This window comes from Dendrobates tinctorius, unplaced genomic scaffold, assembly GCF_039654945.1.
Source record: "Dendrobates tinctorius isolate UK_male_01 unplaced genomic scaffold, ASM3965494v1 ptg000070l, whole genome shotgun sequence".
NCBI lineage: Eukaryota > Metazoa > Chordata > Amphibia > Anura > Dendrobatidae > Dendrobates > Dendrobates tinctorius.
The window spans coordinates 70,566,482-70,585,972 of record NW_027361738.1 but is presented as its reverse complement, the minus strand read 5'-3'; the positions used below and the strand labels follow the sequence as shown (position 1 = coordinate 70,585,972).

Sequence of the window (19,491 nt, the reverse complement as noted above, 5' to 3'; positions counted from 1 at the left end):
ATAGGTGTTCATACATAACAGCAAACAGAATTCTTTGTAGCTGCATAACTAAATGACACTACCTGGATCCACCCAGCTTGGTCATACCTCCATCAATTCTTTGCTTGAAGGACTCGTGCAAATGACTGCATTTTTGGTTCCAGTGCGATCCGACAAAACATGAGGTTGCACTTGGACCGCTATTATTCTTTAGGGCCTTGCACATATCTAATTTTTTTCCTCGGACGGAGATGAGGAAAAAAATCTGAGCATGTCTGAGTTTGTTCCAATATTCAGATCCCAAGTCAATAAGTCCGTGGAAAACGTCAGACCGCACTTGGATGACATCTGCAGAAAGGAGAAGATGGAGAATTTTTTTTCTCCATCTTCTCCACATCGGAGAGAATTGGGTCACACTCTGATCAGAGTTTGATCAGAATGTGATTTTCATAATCGACACAATTTTCTTAAATGAGCAAACCTAAGCTCTCGTGACCCTAGTCTAATAATTCTGATAGCTACCACATCCTGTGAGATATGGCAGGCCTGAAGGCATGAGCCCCTTCCTTACACAGTATGCAAAAATGTATAAATACAGCATATATGGCACAGGATACACTGTAGTTGACTGCTTGGTACAACAGTATCAATACATGTAGTAAAATGCTTGCCATGGCTGGATACAGTTGGATCCACCTTTCATCTGTAAGCAAGGTTAGATCTGTTTAGAACTTCTTGAGGTAAAGAAGAGTGTTTTCATTCTCTGCCAGCAAGGTAATCTTAAAATGGGGAAAACTGAAAACAAAGTATTTTAGAAAAAGTTTTAGTAAACAATATATATTTTTAATATTTTACAGTACAATTAATAGTAAAAATAAATTCAAAAATTATAATTCAACAGTATACTTAGTAGGAGGATCATTTTGAATGTTGAAGCTGCCACGTTTATAGGCACATATAAAATAACGGTATCACACTGGCAGCATATTGCGTTAATATGTTTTTGCCTCCTGGTAGCATATGTTAAATTAATCTGTGGCCATCTGGTACTGACTTGGGGCATTCTGGCCAGACTCTAAAGGTATCATATAGAAAGGATTTGCTCATGAGTGGATGATGAATCCTTTTTATGCCAGGAATGAACGGCTTAGGTTCTTTGTAGCTTTTTACTGTGTGTTTTAGTAGTTAGATCAGAAAGTTTACATGCATGATATGTATCCTCATTGAGGCCAGCATTATGTCAGACGATCCCGGAGAGCACATGTGCTTATCTATAATACTTCAGCCAACAGAACACAATCACAAACCTTTGAAGTTTTTCCCTGATTGTTCTTTGTAAATGGCAATCCAGCCTGTCAAAAAAAGCAACGAGTACGCTGACTTGGCAAATAGCAATCTACACACTCTCATCAATGCGAAGACATAGGGAATGAGGGCCGCAATTGCCTCTAAAATACCACTTCATGCTTGTGTGAGAGAGTAGCTACATTTTCTGTAGGGGGTTCTGTTACCTAGTTAAATGCCGCTGTCAATCTCTGACAGCGACTTTTAACTTGCGCTTACAGGAAGCGGGTCACTAGCTCCGCCCATCTGTGACCCCATCTCATGATCGCTGGTCACCGATGGATCGGCTTGACCTGTGTTGTTGTCATTGCCGTATTGCTGTGAGCGCCGACCCCATGGTTGGTGCTCATAACAGGAGAGCATTTCTGCTACAATCAGGCAATCTGGTCATCTACGTATAGAAGAGGCGATCAAAGTACTGCAGCTTTTAGTCTCCCATGGAGACTATTGTAGCATGCAAAAAAGTAAAAAAAAATGTTTTTAAAAATATTAGAAAAATTTAAAAAAGTTTAACCCCTTTACTGCCATGGGTGGTTTGCATGTTAATAACTGGCCAAATTTTATAATTCTGACCACTGTCCCTTTATGAGGTTATAACTCTGGAATGCTTCAACGGATCCCTGGTGATTCTGAGATTGTTTTTTCGTGACATATTGTACTATATGATAGTGTAAAAATTTCTTCAGCATGACATGCATTTATTTGTAAAAAAAACTGAAATTTGGCGCAAATTTGGAAAACTTTGCAATTTTCAAACTTTGAATTTTCATGCCCTTAAATCACAGAGATATGTCACACAAAATAGTTAGTAAATAACATTTCCCACATGTCTACATCAGCACAATCTTGGGACCAAATATTTTTTTGTTAGGAAGTTCAAGTCATAAGGATTAAAAAAAAAGTTGACCAGCGATTTTTCATTTTTCCAAGAAAATTTACAAAACCATTTTTTTAGGGACCACATTTGAAGTCACTTTGAGGGGTCAGTGTGAAAGAAGATACCCAAAAGTGACACCATTCTAAAAACCGCACCCCGTCAAGGTGCTCAAAACCACACTCAGGAAGTTTATTAACCCTTCAGGTGCTTCATAGGATTTTTTTTGGAAAAAAAATTAACATTTAATTTTTTTTTCATAAAATGACTTCAGATGCATTTTTTTTTATTTTGACAAGGGTAACAGGAAAAAAAATGGACCCCAATAATTGTTTTGTAATTTTTCCTGAGCATGCCAATACCCTATATGAGGGAGAAAACTGTTCAGGAGCACGGCAGAGCTCGGGAAGGGAAGGAGCGCCATTTGACTTTTTGAATGCAAAATTTGCTGGAACAATTGGCCGACGCCATGTCGCATTTGGAGAACGTCTGATGTGCCTAAACAGTGAAAATCCTCCACAAGTGACACCATTTTGTAAACTAGACCCCTCAGAGAACCATGTGGTGAGCACATTAAACCCTCAAGTGCTTCACAGAAGTTTATGTTGAGCTGTAAAAATAAAAAATAATCAAATTTTCCCTTCAAATATGTTTTCTGCACAAAATATTGTATTTTCATATGGGTAACAGGAAAAATTGCACCATACAATTTGTTGTGCAATTTCTCCTGACGTTTTGACGCACTGCAGCGCTCGGTAGGGAAGGAGCGCCATTTGATTTTTTAAATACAAAATTTGCTGGAACAATTGGGGACATAATGTCACATTTGGAGAGCTCCTGATGTGCCTAAACAGTGGAAACTCCCCACAAGTGACACCATTTTGGAAAATAGACCCTAAGGAATGTATTTAGATGCATGGTAAGCACTTTGAACCCCCAGGTGCTTCACAGAAGTTTATAACGTTGAGCCTTGAAAATAATAAAATCACATTTTCCTCACAAAAATGTTGTTTTAGCCCCAAGTGTTTAATTTTTCTAATGGCTAATAGCAATTCTTTTTACATCAAACTGAAGTCCATATTTTCTTGAGTGCGCAAATACCCTACATGTAATTGGGAAATATTTTTCAGGCACAGTACAAAGCTCAGAAGGCAAGGAGCGCTAGATTTTACTGTTATGGTTTGCAGGTACCATGACACACTGGGAGATCCCATGAGGTGCCGAAACAGCAGAACCATACCATAAGTGACCCCATTTTTCAAACTACACCTCTCAGCGAATTCATCTAGGGGTGCAGTGATCATATTGACGCCATGGGTGTGTCACAGAATGTTATACCATTGAGCAGTGAAGAAAAAATAACTACCGTACATTTTTACCATCAAAATTTAGTTTTAGCCACAGAGAGACTCGGGAGGAATGGAGTGCTATTTGCCTCCTGGAGCGCAGATTTTCCTAGAAGAGTTTGCAGAATCCATATACAGAGCCCCTAATTGCTAGAAGAGCAGAATTCCCCATCAAGTGACCCTATTTTGGAAATTATACCCCTCTGGGAATTTATTTACAGGTGTAGTGCTGATTTTGACTCGATGGCTATTTTCAAGAAACAAACAGCAATGAATGTTGCCAAGTGAAAATTGCAAACTGCCGTTGCAGTGACCAATACGCTGCAGTGACCAGTATGTTGCAATCACCAGTACATTATGCTCAGCCCGTGTGTTCTGGAGACATGCACCCATTAAGTTAGGTGGGCTCTCATTGCTTCAGGAATTCCAAATATTAATGCTATATGTTGTTTAGGTACACTGTGGGGCTCAGGAGGGAGGGAGGCATTTGGATTTGGGAGCGCAGAATTTTGTTGAATTTCTTTTGGTGGGTGAGGAGCCATTTAGCTTTTCCAGTGCCTTTGTGCTACCAGTAACGTGGAAGCCCTCTATATTTTTGTTAACAGGTGATAGACCTAAGGGAGGACTTGTTTTTTTGTGGATTGAGTTGAAGCTTTTATTGGGAACATTTTACATAACGTTTGGGATCACATTTATCTGGCGCTCTATGCTGAGCACTTACTTTGGGATTTACATCTAAATCTCTGAGTGACATGACTCAGATGAAACCCCCGAGATATCCATTCACTATAGTGAGGCAGCAGTTACTCTGTACTCCATATGGCCTCTGTTTAGTGGTGCCCTTCTTTTCAAAAGTGCACAAAACTGTGGTCAATGGCACTTTTATGCACGCCTAAAAATATGGACACCAACAGATCACAGGTCAGATGGTGTCCACTGTGCCTCCATCTGCTTCATTATAGGGAATCTTCCGCCAGAAGTTCCGTCTGAATCACGTATTTCAGAGATTTACAAGGAAACCCTGGTGTAAGTGTAAATGTCGGCCAGGGCAGTAGTCGTGGCATTGTATACCCTGGCCTCCCTCTACAGGAAAACGGTACCCTTTCTCTTACATGGTACAATCAGTACTAACGGTGCTGTCAGCGTCTTCTTTGCTGCACTGACTTGAAGCTGATACTGGATCCCAAAGAATAGAGACACAGTCCAGGGCAACTCTTAACTGAACAAATTTATTTACTTCAGGACACAGCACATCCACGTAGTATCCAGCATTTTCACCACAGTAAAGACGGCACATTACTTCATCTTTCCCTTCACTGTTCTTTGCGTCACTAAGGCTAGTTTCACACTTGCTTTTTTTTGCAGCGCGTTTTTCCCGCAAAAAAACGCATTGAAAAAACGCATACATAAGCATACAACTGCTGCGTTTTTTTCAAGCATTTTTATGAGCATGCATGAAAAAAACGCAGCGTTTTTATGCGTTTGTATGCGTTTTTAGTGCGTTTTTACCGCGTTTGCGTTTTTTTCCAACATTTTTAGGTGGCCCCTCACACTACCCAAACCATGACTTTACTAACCCTAACCCTGACCCTAACCCTAACCCTAACCCTGACCCTAACCCTAACCCTGACCCTAACCCTTAACCAAATCATACTTAACCCTAACCCAAACCCTAAACCCTAACTAACCCTAACCCTAACCCTAACCCTGACCCTAACCCTAACCCTGACCCTAACCCTAACCCTAACCCTGACCCTAACCCTTAACAAAACCATACTTAACCCTAACCCTGACCCTAACCCTAACCCTAACCCTAACCCTGACCCTAACCCTAACCCTAACCCTAACCCTGACCCTAACCCTTAACAAAACCATACTTAACCCTAATCCTGACCCTAACCCTGACCCTAATCCTTAACAAAACCATACTTAACCATAACCCTGACCCTAACCCTAACCCTGACCCTAACCCTAACCCTAACCCTGACCCTAACCCTAACCCTGACCCTAACCCTTAACAAAACCATACTTAACCCTAATCCTGACCCTAACCCTGACCCTAACCCTTAACCAAACCATACTTAACCCTAACCCTGACCCAAACCCCAACCCTAACCCTGACCCTGACCCTAACCCTAACCCTAAACCCCCTTAACTAACCCTAACTCTAACCCAAACCCCTAAATTCCATGGTTAAAAAAAAAAAACGCATATGCAAAAAAACGCATACATGAGCATGCCAGTGCGCACATATGCGCATCCATAGGCTATAATGGCCATTTTTAGCGCAAAACGTGCGCATATGTGCGCATGCGCTTTTTTGCAGGGCCAAAAAATGCAACATGCTGCGTCTGGAAAATCCCAACGCACACCCCAAAAAAACGCAGCGCATGAAAATCGCATACATGCGCTTACCAGCGCGCAGGTATGCGCACCCATGTTAAATATAGGGGAAAAAACGCATGCGCAGGTATGCGTTTTTTTCCAGCGCTAAAAAACGCAAATGTGAAACCAGCCTAAGTGTTTCCATGGGACAGAGCATCTCAGACGACCCCTTAGTGTTCTCCCTGTCAAGCGTTACCACGGTGAAGTGTTCTCCTGTCCGTTTCACCCCGGTCATCAGAGATCCAGCCCACGAGGCTATCCGTCACATTCTGGAGTTACCTTCTCGTACACTTTTACGGTGACCTTCAATCTTCCTCCACTTCCTTCTTTTCCTAAATCCTAACATTGAAACAGCACAGAAAGAGGACTTAAAAATCCACCAATAATAGAAAACAGCAAAAGAGCAAAAAGGTTCACCCGTCCAGGCCTCTAGACAAATGCACTATCAGGATGCAGTGGACCTATATAATTAAGATGTCAACACAGGTGCAAGAATACCGATGAAACAACCGCTCACAGCCTACCAATACATGGAGGGGGCGGTTGCCTGGTATGTTAATGCACAATAAAAAACTTGTATGCGGCGCTGTTCACACTATGGCCATGCACAGCATCCAGGCCAGCCTAGTAGTGACACCCTTCTATTAGCTCAGGCGGGCTGGCCCAGCGTTATCAAAATGCATTCCATGTGAACAGACACCACAGTTTACAAGACCAAATGGGCCCAACTGCACCCTGAATAAAAAGTGCAAAAAACACATTAAAAAAAACTTATATGGGTCCACTGCATCCTGATAGTGCATTTGTCTGGAGGCCTGGACGGGTGAACCTTTTTGCTCTTTTACTGTTTTCTATTATTGGAGGATTCCTTCTTTTCCTCTCTACTGCTGGTTCTGCTGTACCTTGTTCTTCTCCAAGTACCCCCTTGGATGGCTGGGAATATGCTTCAATGTTACGGAGTAGTTAGGCAGCTAGTGCAAATAGCCCTCCCGAGCACACAGGGGTGAGGCTCCTGACTGACTATTATAGGAATCCTGTTCCATGTGTGGTAAAATTGATAAGGCAGTAAGGCAGTTTAATTCTTCGGGCTAGTACCATTCCAGCGATATCGCTTTTATATCGCTTTTTTATGTTTTGGTGCTTTTACACAATAAAAACTATTTTATAAAAAAAATAATTATTTGTATCCCTTTAATGTGAGAGCTATAGCTTTTTTTATTTTTTCAGTGGTACCATGTTTATTTATATCCATCTTTTTTATTGCGTTTTATTCCACTTTTTGTTCAGAGGTATGATGATAAAGCGTTGCTTTTTGCTTTGTTTTTTATTTTTTATGGTGTTCACTAAAGCAATACCAAATATGTATACTTTTATTGTTTATATATTTTTTGTTTTATTCGAATATTTATTTGTAGATACAATATCTTTAGATTTTTTTATTATTTTATTACTTATTTTTGATTTTTTTTCAATATTTTTACAATTATTTAAAAAATTATTTTTTTTCTTTCTTTTAACTTTTTTACTTTGTCCCACTATGGGACAATTATTTTTTGCAGGCTGATCACTTATGCAGCATGGAGATGCAGCAGCATCCCCATGCTGTAGAAACTGTCAGTTCTGCACTGACAGAGAGAATTGCTGATAATGCACTGCTCATGATCAACATGTTTCCTAGCTGTGGTGACCTGGATGTCATCATGACGACATCCAGTCACCATGGCAATGATCGGCACCCCTCGTCACAACACTGGTTCTCCAATCCAAAGGCAGAGGGGTTATCAGCCCTCCGCCGTCACCCGGAATTCTGCGATTTCTGGGGTTAAAGTGCCAGGAGCGGTCTGTGACACTTAGTGATGGGTGTCAGCTGTCAGAATCAGCTGACACCTGACGGCGATCACGTGTACACCACCCATGGTCTGTGACACTTAGTCCTGGGTGTCAACTGTCAGAATCAGCTGACACCTGGTGGCAATCGCTCGCACACCACCCGTGGTCTTTGACACTTAGTACTGGGTGTCAACTGTCAGAATCAGCTGACACCTGGTGGCGATCACCCGCACACCACGTGTGTGCGGGCGATCACGTAGGTGTAATAATCCGTCCCTGGTCACATAGACCTAGGTCACATGGTTGGATTATTACGCCTAATGTCAGAAAGGAGTTAAATCACCTCCCTTTCACCCCATTCAAAATAAAACAGTAAAAAAATCAAATATACACATATTTGGTATCACCGCGTTCAAAATCGCCCAATCAATATAAAAAAAGAAATAACCCGATCGCTAAATGGCGTAACGAGAAAAAAATTCAAGATGCCAGAACTACTTTTTTGGGTCGTTGCTACATTGCAATAAAATGCATAATAGGTGATCAAAACATTGTATCTACACCAAAATTGTATAATTAAAAATGTCAGCTCAGTGCGCAAAAAAGAAGCCCTCACCCATCACCAGATCACGAAAAATGGAGATGGTACATATCTCGGAAAATGGCGCCATATTTTTATAACAAATTTGGATTTTTTTTCACTACTTAAATAAAAAAAGAACCAAAACATGTTCGGTATCTACGAACTTGTAGTGACCTGGAGAATCATAATTGCAGGTCATTTTTAGCATTTAGTGAACATGGTAAAAAAAAAAAAAAAAAAAACAACTGTGGAATTGCACTTTTTATTGCAAATATCCTAACACTTGGAATTTTTTTCCTGTTTTCATAGAGGGCCGTATTAGTAATATTGGCAACCATAAGCAACAGAAATGTGCTCAGAGCAGTTGTCTTTTCTCAACTACCTTAGTAGTAATAAAGCTTCTTGTGTTTCCTCCCTGCACTAATCTACCTATGCCCTTTATTGCCATTTCCGTGTGTGGTTCTATCATTACTCCCCAGCTACATGCCTGCTGTCTTAGGGTCATACTTGATTCCGAGCTTTCATTCACCCCCATATCCGATCACTGGCTTGCTCTTGTTATCTACACCTCAAAAACATTTCTAGAATTCGACCTTTTCTTATTTTCGACTCTGCAAAAGCTGTTATTGTTGCTCCTATTCATTCTCGTCTGGATTATTGTAACTCTCTACTAATCAGTCTCCCTTTTACTAAACTCTCCCCTCTCCAATCTGTCTTGAGTGCTGCATCCAAGATCATATTCCTCTCCAACATTTACACCAATGCCTCTTCCCTGTGCAAGTCATTGCACTGGTTACCTATCCACTCCAGAATTCAGCATAAGCTTATCACTCTCACCCACAAACTACTCCACAGTTCAGCACCACCCTACATCTCCTCCCTCATCTCAGTTTACCACCCTACCTGTGCCCTCCATTCTGCCAATGACCAGAGGTTATCATCCTCAATAATCAGAACCTCCCATTCCCGTCTCCAGGACTTCTCGCGTGCTGCACCAATTCTTTGGAATGTACTACCCAGGATAATTCAATTAATCCCCAATCCTCACAGTTTTAAGCGTGCCTTAAAAATGCATTTCTTCAGACTGGTCTATCGCCTCAACACTTTTATCTAACTATCCCTGTGTTGTCCATTCAAAATTTTCTTCATTACCAGACCCTCTTATCATGTTCTCATATGCTTTATCCATTTAATAGCCCTCTGTGTCTGTACTGTTATATATTCAGGCTGATGACCGGTTCCTGCAGCATTACATGAACACCCGATTTCTTACATTATGGCTGGTCAGAACAATGAAACCAATTGTTACCACCCACCTTTCGTGTCTACCTTTTTTCCTTATAGATTGTAAGCTTGCGAGCAGGGCCCTCACTCCTCTTGGTATCTGTTATGATCTATGTGTTTATTGCTATGCTGTAATGTCAATTGTCTGTACAAGTCCCCTTTAAAATGTAAAGTGCTGCGGAATATGTCGGCGCTATAGAAATACAATTATTATTATTATTATTATTATATTATAGGGCATACAAAAAATATTACACTGCAGGAGGCGACATCGAGACTGGGAAAAAGCACTTCTCAGGGTATAAAATGGTGTGAAATCTGTGCTTCATCCTCAATCTCATTCCATTTTTATGTTAACATGGCGGCTCCGAATCTTTGTGAGGTTATTAAAAGTTGTATAAAGTGTTTTTAGCATGAAGTACGTCTATAAAATTCAGCAGAAGCCACACAGAAACTCAACAAACACTTCCCATAGATGGCTGTCTCCAGTGAAAATAACTTATTTCTTTTGGGAATTGTGAACATTCCGACCACTGCGGAGATAAAACAATCCACACCACAATTCAGGGGGGGAAGATTTCATTCTCACAGGCATCTTAATAATTCATGTGCATCTTATATTACAATTCTTTTGTCAACTAAAGTTATTGTGGTTTTCTTTTTCCTTGGCTGTTAAATGGTTTCTCCAAAACTTTAGAAACCTGGCCGTTTTTTGGCATTCAGAGCCAGACACAATTTTTAGATCTTTAATTTCTCCATTCATAAAGTAATAACTTTTTTTTCCATCCTCACAGCAATATGGGGGACTTATTTTTTTTAGGATCTTTTGTAGTTTCTACATGTACCATTAAGGGGAAACAATATGTTATCCTATGTTACCATCCTATGTTTAGGAGTACCAAAGTTGTGTTTTGCTATTCAAAAATATACATTTTTTAAGAATATTTTAATTGGTTGTGTGACGCAGAAAAAAAAATGGAAGAATATTCTACTAGCATCCCTGTGGATCCAGAGGAAGCCGATTGAGAAGTGTGCAACGGCTAAGGAAGCGATGTCAACTCCTTTTAGAAGTCATATTATCTCTGATACTGGTGATCGTCTGCAGTGGTCAGGTGACTCGAAGAGTATGTCATCAGATGTTTCTCTGATGACCACTGCAGACGATCACATGAATGGCTGTTGGTAAGTGAGTATGCCTTAATTTTTTATTTTAGAAAGGTTAATGCTTGATTTTTTTTTTTTTTTTAGTTTTGGACAACCCCTTTAATTCTATTTTTTTTTCTCTTTAATCCCATAAATGGATGATTTGTAATGTGTAAGGCCGGTTTCACACTTGTGTTTAGAGCCGCAGCATCGGCCTGCACACAGCCGCTAAGCCCCTCCCCCTGTCGCGCCTCCTCCAGTAGCTCCACCCCCGGGCGCATGACACTGCATGCGTCGTGCATCCCCTATCTTTATCACTGAGGACGCAGGCCGTGCACAGTATGCGTTTGGCGGCGCCTGCGTCCTTTTGACGGTGCGCCGACCAGCGCCAAACGCAACCTGTTACAATTTGGTTGCGCTCGGCGCACCGTCAAAAGGACGCAGGCGCCGCCAAATGCATACTGTGCACGGCCTGCGTCCTCAGTGATAAAGATAGGGGACGCATGACGCATGCAGCGTCATGCGCCAGGAGGCGGAGCTACCGGAGGAGGCACGGCAGGGGGCGGGGCTTAGCGGCGGCCATGCGCAGGTTGACGCTGCGGCCCTAAACGCAAGTGTGAAACCGGCCTTAATTACAGTATAATTGCAAGCTCGTTTGTAAAAAAAAAAAAAAATTAGGAAAATGCACATTAAAAAAATGCATACAATGCCCCAATATACTTTACAAGTGTCAAATCTGGAGACATTTATCCAGGTCCAGACTCTTGCATGGTGACACCAGCTCTTGGTAGTAATGGCATTGGACTGGCAATCAAGGTCACCAAGTCTCAACCCCTTATACAGTGCCCCATTCCATTTGGAAGGGTAGCTGCAGGGGTATCCATTGGAACAGGGGCATGGCTGTGCATTAAAGCTGTCCTCCTACTAGTTATTAGGGCAAATCCATGGCAGTGCCAACAAAATCACAATGATGTACGAGTATATACGAGTGCCTCAACTACCTGTGGTGCTTTACTGTATATGGACATATTTTGGGAGCAAATTTTCTTACTTATAAGGAACCCTCTGTCCAAAAATCGCCTATTAGCCTAGCCCCTGTGCAACTGTAGGCAATTACATGATAACTACAATGCGGTTTGTAGATAACATATGTGTTTTGTGATTTTGCTATTGTTATAAATTAAAAATTTGCTCCTGTGCATGTAAAATCATTAGACCGAGTCATCCGGGTAGTATGGTAACTTGGCCAAGTCTTGTTTTAAAAATAAGCCCATTGTCTTTGATTTACTGCTTTAGTTTTTGATGACGTCAGTGCAGATCTCTTTGAAATCCAGCACATATGTTAGAAGATATGTTGATGCAACAGCGCACACAATGAGAAGACAGTGGTACTTAAACCAACAACTATTTATTCAGTTGACGCCATCAAAGGGAAGCCTTCGGCAAAATATCAATGGATAGCACAAATGCTGACAATGAAACAAGTTGTGTTACAAGAAGAATACAGTAATTCAGATTAACATGATATTGACTCAATGCTATTTACACACTATCGTTCTATTATTAACATTAAATAACTGTAATTGTCAGTGATGTCTTAGTCCTAATATGTCAATCCACAGGACGACACTGTCACTACTGGGCCCGTCACCATTGTCACTCTCTTGGCAACACAAAACGTCACACAGGCCCCAATGGGGGTTGACGATGTAACCTGCTAGGCCGCAAGTCCCAGGTTGGTTAGTTACTTGGCCCACTCATCACGCTGGCCACCATCATTCCCTAAAGCACAGCCCCGGTCCCAACTTTTTACTTGTCATCTACCCTACACTGGAAGCAAACGCGCACACAAACATCCCTCCGCTGCGGCCTAGTCTTCTTTCTCTCGGCTCTGACTCTGCTCATTCGGCTCTCCCAGCTCTCGTCTCTCTAAAATCTTTACTTGGGTCTGGTCTTTCCCGGGTATTCACTCGGGTCTAGTCTCTTTCAGGTCTTCACTCGGGTCTGGTCTCTCTTTCTTCACTAGGATCTGGTCTTTCATAATGACATCTACACTACAAGCCAGCCTGCTGCAGTGCACGTTCGTCCAGCTACAGATTACAACTCCTCCCCTTCACTGCTCTCCTGGGCCTTTTATAATTATTAACTGCACCTCAGCTATCACCTGACCTAGTGTCTTCTCCAATTCATTCCCCGAGGGAACATGCACTTCACTCTTGGGTTCCTACTAATTAAATTCTTTCTTCTTTCACTATCTCTATCGTCTTTGACCAGCAGATGGTGGTGTTCACTTGCAGCCACTCAACTGTGTGCATCTTCTAAACTTATCTATCTCCTTACACATATACTTTCATGATCTTGGCTCAGAATGCCTCTTGCATGTGCAGTGAACCGAAGTGCATACATCTCAGCCTCAACAAGTTCACTGCTCATGCACTCCATTTGCAGCCACATGTTTCAGAGTGTTTGCTCCTCAGCAGTGCATAGCATGAGGTCTTATTTGGCAGGATTTGAGGCTTCTAACAAGGTGATAAGGAAAAATCTTACTCCTTGTGGAGAGAACCAAGTTGGGGTAAGGAGACTCAGAAGCCATGGAGTGATTTTCTGGGAATTTAAATAGTCAAATAACCTCTTTAGGGAGGAAAAGGATTAGAACTCTAGTGTTACCTTCTGAGGATGGCAATCCCAAAAAGTCAATTGCGACCTTTTAAAGGGGTGGTCCGGAGCTAAAATTTATTTTAATCGTAAATTCTTGTCATTATACAATATGCACAGTGACAGTGCGCTCCTTTGTCAAATGTGATCAGAAGTAAGGAGCCAGCAAGCGAGCGCACTGTTACTACGCATTGTAACATGAATGCTCGGCATGTACAATAAGCAGAGACCAGTGCTGCCCCACAAATGTCATTTTAAATTAAAGTATATTAGCAAAGAAAGGAGTTTATAATATTACCTACGGACCACCCATTAATAAGTCTTGCCACAATAAACCCCAATAGGTGGCAATAGAGTTCTAGTTTTTTCCTCTCAAAAGTGGTTATTTGCATATTTTTTAATAACTTATAGGATAGTATTAGTCTAATATGTAGTCATTTATGTAACCAGTTTGATGATTTTTTTTCAACATTTTTTTATCTTCTTTCCCTGAAATCTATTTACGGTAATTCCTGTTATGTTTAACCCATATCTCACCGATTCATTATTTTATCTTTTTTCTCACTTAGATCTTTCTTTTCCTCTTCCTCCTATCTTTTTTTTCTGTTATCACCCACGCTCCTCGCTTTTGCTATACGCTATATTTACTGCACAATCCATTAGACGCCGCTAATCTGTCACTGCACACTTATCAATTTCACCATGTCATGTCATGCAAACGGCCATATTCATTTTCTACCAATCTCTCATGGAAAAATCAATGATCTACCAATATGTTATGCTAATCTCCGAGAGGCAATCAGAAGGAAGACGAAATTCAATATACATAGACCGTCACACTGCTGTAATAAGAGTTCCCAATAATAAAGTCACGCATTTAAATGCCAGGCATGCTCGCCCAAACAGAAAATACTACAAGGAGGTGAAAGGGGTGACGTGCAGATTAATGAGAATATTCTACAAATTGTTTGTTGATCATGCTCAAATTGCTGCTGAACTGTAGATTTTTAATGTCACTAAACGTTCCCGAGTTCCCGCTCGCAGTTTAATGGAATTTATTTGGCTTTAGTAAAATGTAGAAGAGCAGCATAATAATCTTATGTTGACAGTGGGCTTAGTGGAGCGACAGAACGGGAGTCCTGTGCATGTGCCGCTTTGTTGTTCACTTCTTTTTTTTCTTTTGGTCATTTTTTTTTTAAATTTGTTAGCATTCCAAAGACAATGTATGAATAATGGACTTCATCTGTGAACTCCCCTGAACGATAATAGTGGGAGACGCCGAGTGTCAAAGAAGGGAACAGGCAATTATAAAACTAATTAGATTCTCATGCATTAGTCTATTGGATGGAAGTCATTGATACACCGCAACTGACAAAAATGTGCTGATCTGGAAATGGAAATGCACAGCTAATTCGATTCCATGTTGCTAAGAGAATTTAGGCCAGAACATATGATAATAGTTATGTACAAGCTACAAGTTCATATGCAAAACTGTATAATGCTTCTATTCAAGCTTCGAGTTTAAGCCTATGTTCCCACAATGAGCTTTTGGTGAGTTTTTGATGTTGCAGATTTTCTACACCCATTAAGTAAAATAGGTTACTTGCATTTTTTCAAAAAACACAGAGTAAAAAAATCACCAAAAACTCATCTTGGGAACGTAGTCATAGGGAGCTGTGATTTGGCATCAGTAGAAATGAATGAGACTCCATACTTGTCTGCCATCGTAACAGGAGTGGGGTGCCATCACCTCCTCCACCCATGGACCTCAGGTAGCATTTTATCTATTATTATTAGGCAATAATGTTCATTTGCCACATATTATTACAGGTTTTGCAGCAACATTTTCGGTCTGAGTGCTGTCCATCAAAAACGGGCAACACTTGGATCAGTTATTCAATGGCGAAGAAATGATGAGCAGTTTTTTTCACTGACTCTACGTGTCACAGTACATCAGTCTACTACATCTGAGCATCCACCTCCAGTAGGCGTATACACTCGAAAATGACGCACAACACAGCGCACGTTCACTCTGTCACCATTATGATCTATGGTGCATATGCTCTAATCCAATTTTGAAGTTTCGTACCTAAGCCCTGACAGAGCCACTTAGCATGTGACAAAACACAATGTGAAAGCACCCTAAAGTTTTATCAGACCAAAGAAATAGGAAGTGACAAAACAAATCAGTTTATTTACAACATGACATACTATAAGGGGACAAAAATCACAGCATAAAACGCACGCAAAGAAACACACTCAAAAATGCAACAAAAAAAAATCACAAGTAACCTAATTTAGATAATAGGTACAGAAAATCTGCAACATCAAAATACTCCTTGTGGGAACCTTAGCATTCTATGTTATTACAGGTTTGGTTATGAAAACATGACTATACTGGTTGTACCCTGCTGTAATAGCTCAACCTATGTGATCCATTGTTAGTCGTAGCTGTGAGGTCTTGTCTATCATGATGTCAGGGAGAATTTCACCTTGAGCATCATATTGGGAAGACCAACTTTCTATTACTCACCAAGGTTTTGCCTTGTTTTAAGCTTCAGCGAGCAAATTTGTATTGTGGAATGGGAAACTAATGGTTCTTGCTCCACCATCATCCTCTGGGTGCAGGTACAGTTAAAAGCGAGACTTGCCACTGACTTCCCGTGACAGTGAACAGCTTCCCAAACCCAAGGCTGTCCTGTTGAATCCAGGACTGTCCTGTAAGATCTAGTACTATCTTGTTGGATCCAGGACTCTCTTCTTTGATTCAAGACTGTCCTGTTTGATCCAGGACACTCTTGTTGATTCCAGGACACTCTTGTTGGATCCAGGACTCTCTTGTTGGATCCAGGACTCTCTTGGATTCAAGACTGTCCTGATAGAACAAGGACTGTCTTGATGGATCTGGGGCTCTTATGTTGGATCCAGAACTGTCCTGTTGGAGCCAGTATTGTTCTGTTGGATCCAGGACTCTTTTGTTAGATCCAGGACTGTCCTGTTGTATCAGGACTTTCCTGTTGAATCCAGGACTCTCCTGATGGATCCAGGACTCTCCTGATGGATCCAGGACTGTCCTGATGGATTAAGGGCTCTTTTTTTATGGATCCAAGACTGTCCTGTTGGATCTAGGATTGTCCTGTTGGATCAGGACTTTCCTGTTGAATCCAGAACTATCCTGTTAGATCCAGGACTATCCTGTTGGCTCTAGGACTCTTCTTGGATCTAGGAGTTTTTTGTTTTATCTAGGACTGTCCTGTTGGATCCAGGACTTTTTTGTTGGATCCAGGACTGTCCTGTTCGGTTCAGGCCTATTGAGAAGCATGCACACGCGACTGAGTACACCAACAATGCTCTCCGATAGAAATCAATGGGTTGTTTTCTGCCATTGCTATGTTCAGATGGCTGCAGTAAAGCAAACAGTTCAAACTGCTATTGAAGCAACTCAGGCAAAATTTTCGCTCCCATCATCATAGAGCAAATATTTAAACTAGCAAATATGTTTTGGTGTATATTTTTATGTATTCCTGTTCTTTAATGTTTACAGATGTTTCCTGTTATTTTTTCAGCTGCTCTGTTTTTTTTTTTTTTGCTTTTCAGGACCATCTATACCACAACCGTCCTGCCCCCAGGATTTGTTCACCTGTATATATGGAAAGCAATGTGTTTCCTTATCAGCAAGATGTAACGGGACAGCAGAATGCAGGGATGGTACAGATGAAATCTTCTGCCCTACTCCATCACCACCCGCCAGCCCTGGACCACAGTGCGGTGCTACCGAGTACCAGTGCTCTGATAAATGCATCCCATTGATTATGCAGTGCGATGGCGTGACAGATTGTCTCTTTGGGGAGGATGAGAAAACCTGCAGTGAGTAGCTCCTATTTAGTGCACATGTCTTGCTAGGATCCCAATCTTTTATTATACAAGTGAGCTAAATTTGCTTGGCATCCATCACAACAATTACATCATAATGTCCATTTTACTTGCCAATTCTCCCGAAACATCCAGAAGACTCCTGAGAAATGGAGAGACCTCCTGAAGTCCCACTAGGGGCAAATCTCATGAGTGGTGGGACCCCCAGTAATCAGCATTTTCCATGATGGTTTGCTTATTGATATAAATATCAGAAGACTGACCGTCACGTCCAAATAGATAACAGGTATGAACAGGTGCTTACTAAGAGTAGATATCTCCATATATAACCAACAAATATAGTTGCATCTGTAGTGCTATAGCATGTAAACATGAAATATATGCAATTTCAATTGCATGACTGCCTAGAAAATATGAAAAATTGAGAATGCTTAGCACATAAATTGACCAATCCATGTGTGCCCAGCAGCCAGGATAAGGTGATTCCTGTTGCTGGGAACCTGCCTAATGTGAATCCTCTCTTAGACTGAAGTCTAAATCCATATGAGAAGGTAGTTTCCTGCTTTGCTTATTATTCACAGCAGCACAGTTTTGCAGAAATAGCGCAGTCAGCCAGAAAAATCCACATGCAGAAACTGCTTCTAAAAATCACATAGCTTGTGATGCGGTTTTGCAAGAATATGCATTTTTGTTGCTCTTTCGATCCAGTTTTAGGAACGTTTTTAGGCTGTGTGCCCACGTAGCGATTTTTAAGCATTTTTGCCGCGATTTTCGGCGCGAAAACGCTGCGAAAACGTTTAAAAATCGTGTACAGAACGTCCCCCATGCATTCCAATGGCATTCCGCACATGCTGTGCTAATGCTGCGCTTTTTTCCGCGGTGGAATCGCATCGCGGAAAAAATCGCAGCATGCTCATTCTTTTGTGCGGAATCGCAAAGAATTGCCGCGATTCCGCACCCATAGGAATGCATGAGAACAGCTGACTTCCCGCATGTGGTTATGCCCACCATGCGGGAAGTTAAGCGTCTCATGTGCGGTTGGTACCCACGGTGTGGAGGAGAGGAGACTGTCCTCCAGGCCCTGGGTACCATACCCCTGTAAAAAAAAGAATAAAAAATAAAAAATCGGGGTATATTTACCTTCCGGTGTCCCGCGCTGCATTCCCGGCCTAAGCGTTCCCAGTAATGCCTTGCGGCAAGGCCCTGTAATGACGTAGTCTCGCGTGACTCTAGCGGTCTCGCGAGATCGCTATAGCAACGAGAGACTACGTCATCACAGGTCTCGCAAGGCATTACTGGGAACGCTGTGGCCCGGGATGGCAGCGCGGGACGCCGGAAGGTAAATATACCCCGATTTTTTAATTTTTTTTAGCATTTTAACATCCTATCTTTTACTATTGATGCCGCATAGGCGGCCTCAATAGTAAAAACCTGGTCACACTTGTCAAACACTATGTTTGACGAGTGTGACCAACCTGTCAATCACTTTCCAAGCGATGCTTCAAATCGCTTGGAAAGTGCTTGAATATCGCACGCGAAAATTGCGGCAAAATCACGATCATAATCGCGGTGAAATCGCGCGGAAAAAAACGCGCGATTTCTGGGAAGGAGTCCGGTTTTTAGTGAGCGTTTTAAAACGCTAAAGTGTTTTGTTTTTATACATTTTTAATTACATAATATAGGTTTTATGAATACGGTGTGGTTTTTAGTGGATTTCCGTAGCAAAAACCTTGCCAAAAACTGCATAAAAAACACAATAAAATCCACGTAAAAATGCAAGTTTTACTGTGATTTACACACCAAAGAATTGACACAACTTTTTTAAATATGCAAAAAAAAATAGGATTTGTGCTCTGTAGCTGACTTTTCTCATTCAGATGAATGGATAGCTTGTTGTAAGCTGCAGATTTCACCTATGAGCAGTCTGCAGTGGAAAGTATCCTAAACGGGTAATTTCATTTCCGCAAATGTTATTCTGTGAATTGGGAAGAGCTATATAATATTCCAATCAATTGTTTTAATTTTTCATATTTTAAAGATTTCATCCTTCTGTAATTTATGGTTAGTGGATGTGACTGTGTCCTGGTTTAGTGATGTTACAAGACAGAGTTCTGAACAAGCCTATCACATTACCACAGCAGTTTTTTATACCTTGAAAGTAAACCAAAAAGGATTGTTATTGATCTACAGCAAGC

The 19,491-nt window shown here is 41.2% G+C and overlaps 1 protein-coding gene across 2 annotated transcripts in view; it reads left to right on the top strand.

Moving 5' to 3' along the window:
• The window catches only part of MALRD1 (MAM and LDL receptor class A domain containing 1), a 586,417-nt gene that overhangs the window by 439,388 nt on the left and 127,538 nt on the right, over positions 1-19,491 (top strand). For both annotated transcript variants that reach the window (XR_012233447.1, XM_073581848.1), the window contains exon 34: positions 17,021-17,290. Coding sequence is in view for 1 of the 2 variants with exons in the window: in XM_073581848.1 (XP_073437949.1) it covers positions 17,021-17,290 (270 nt within the window). In the remaining variant the exon portion in view is untranslated. The remainder of the gene's footprint in view (positions 1-17,020; positions 17,291-19,491) is intronic.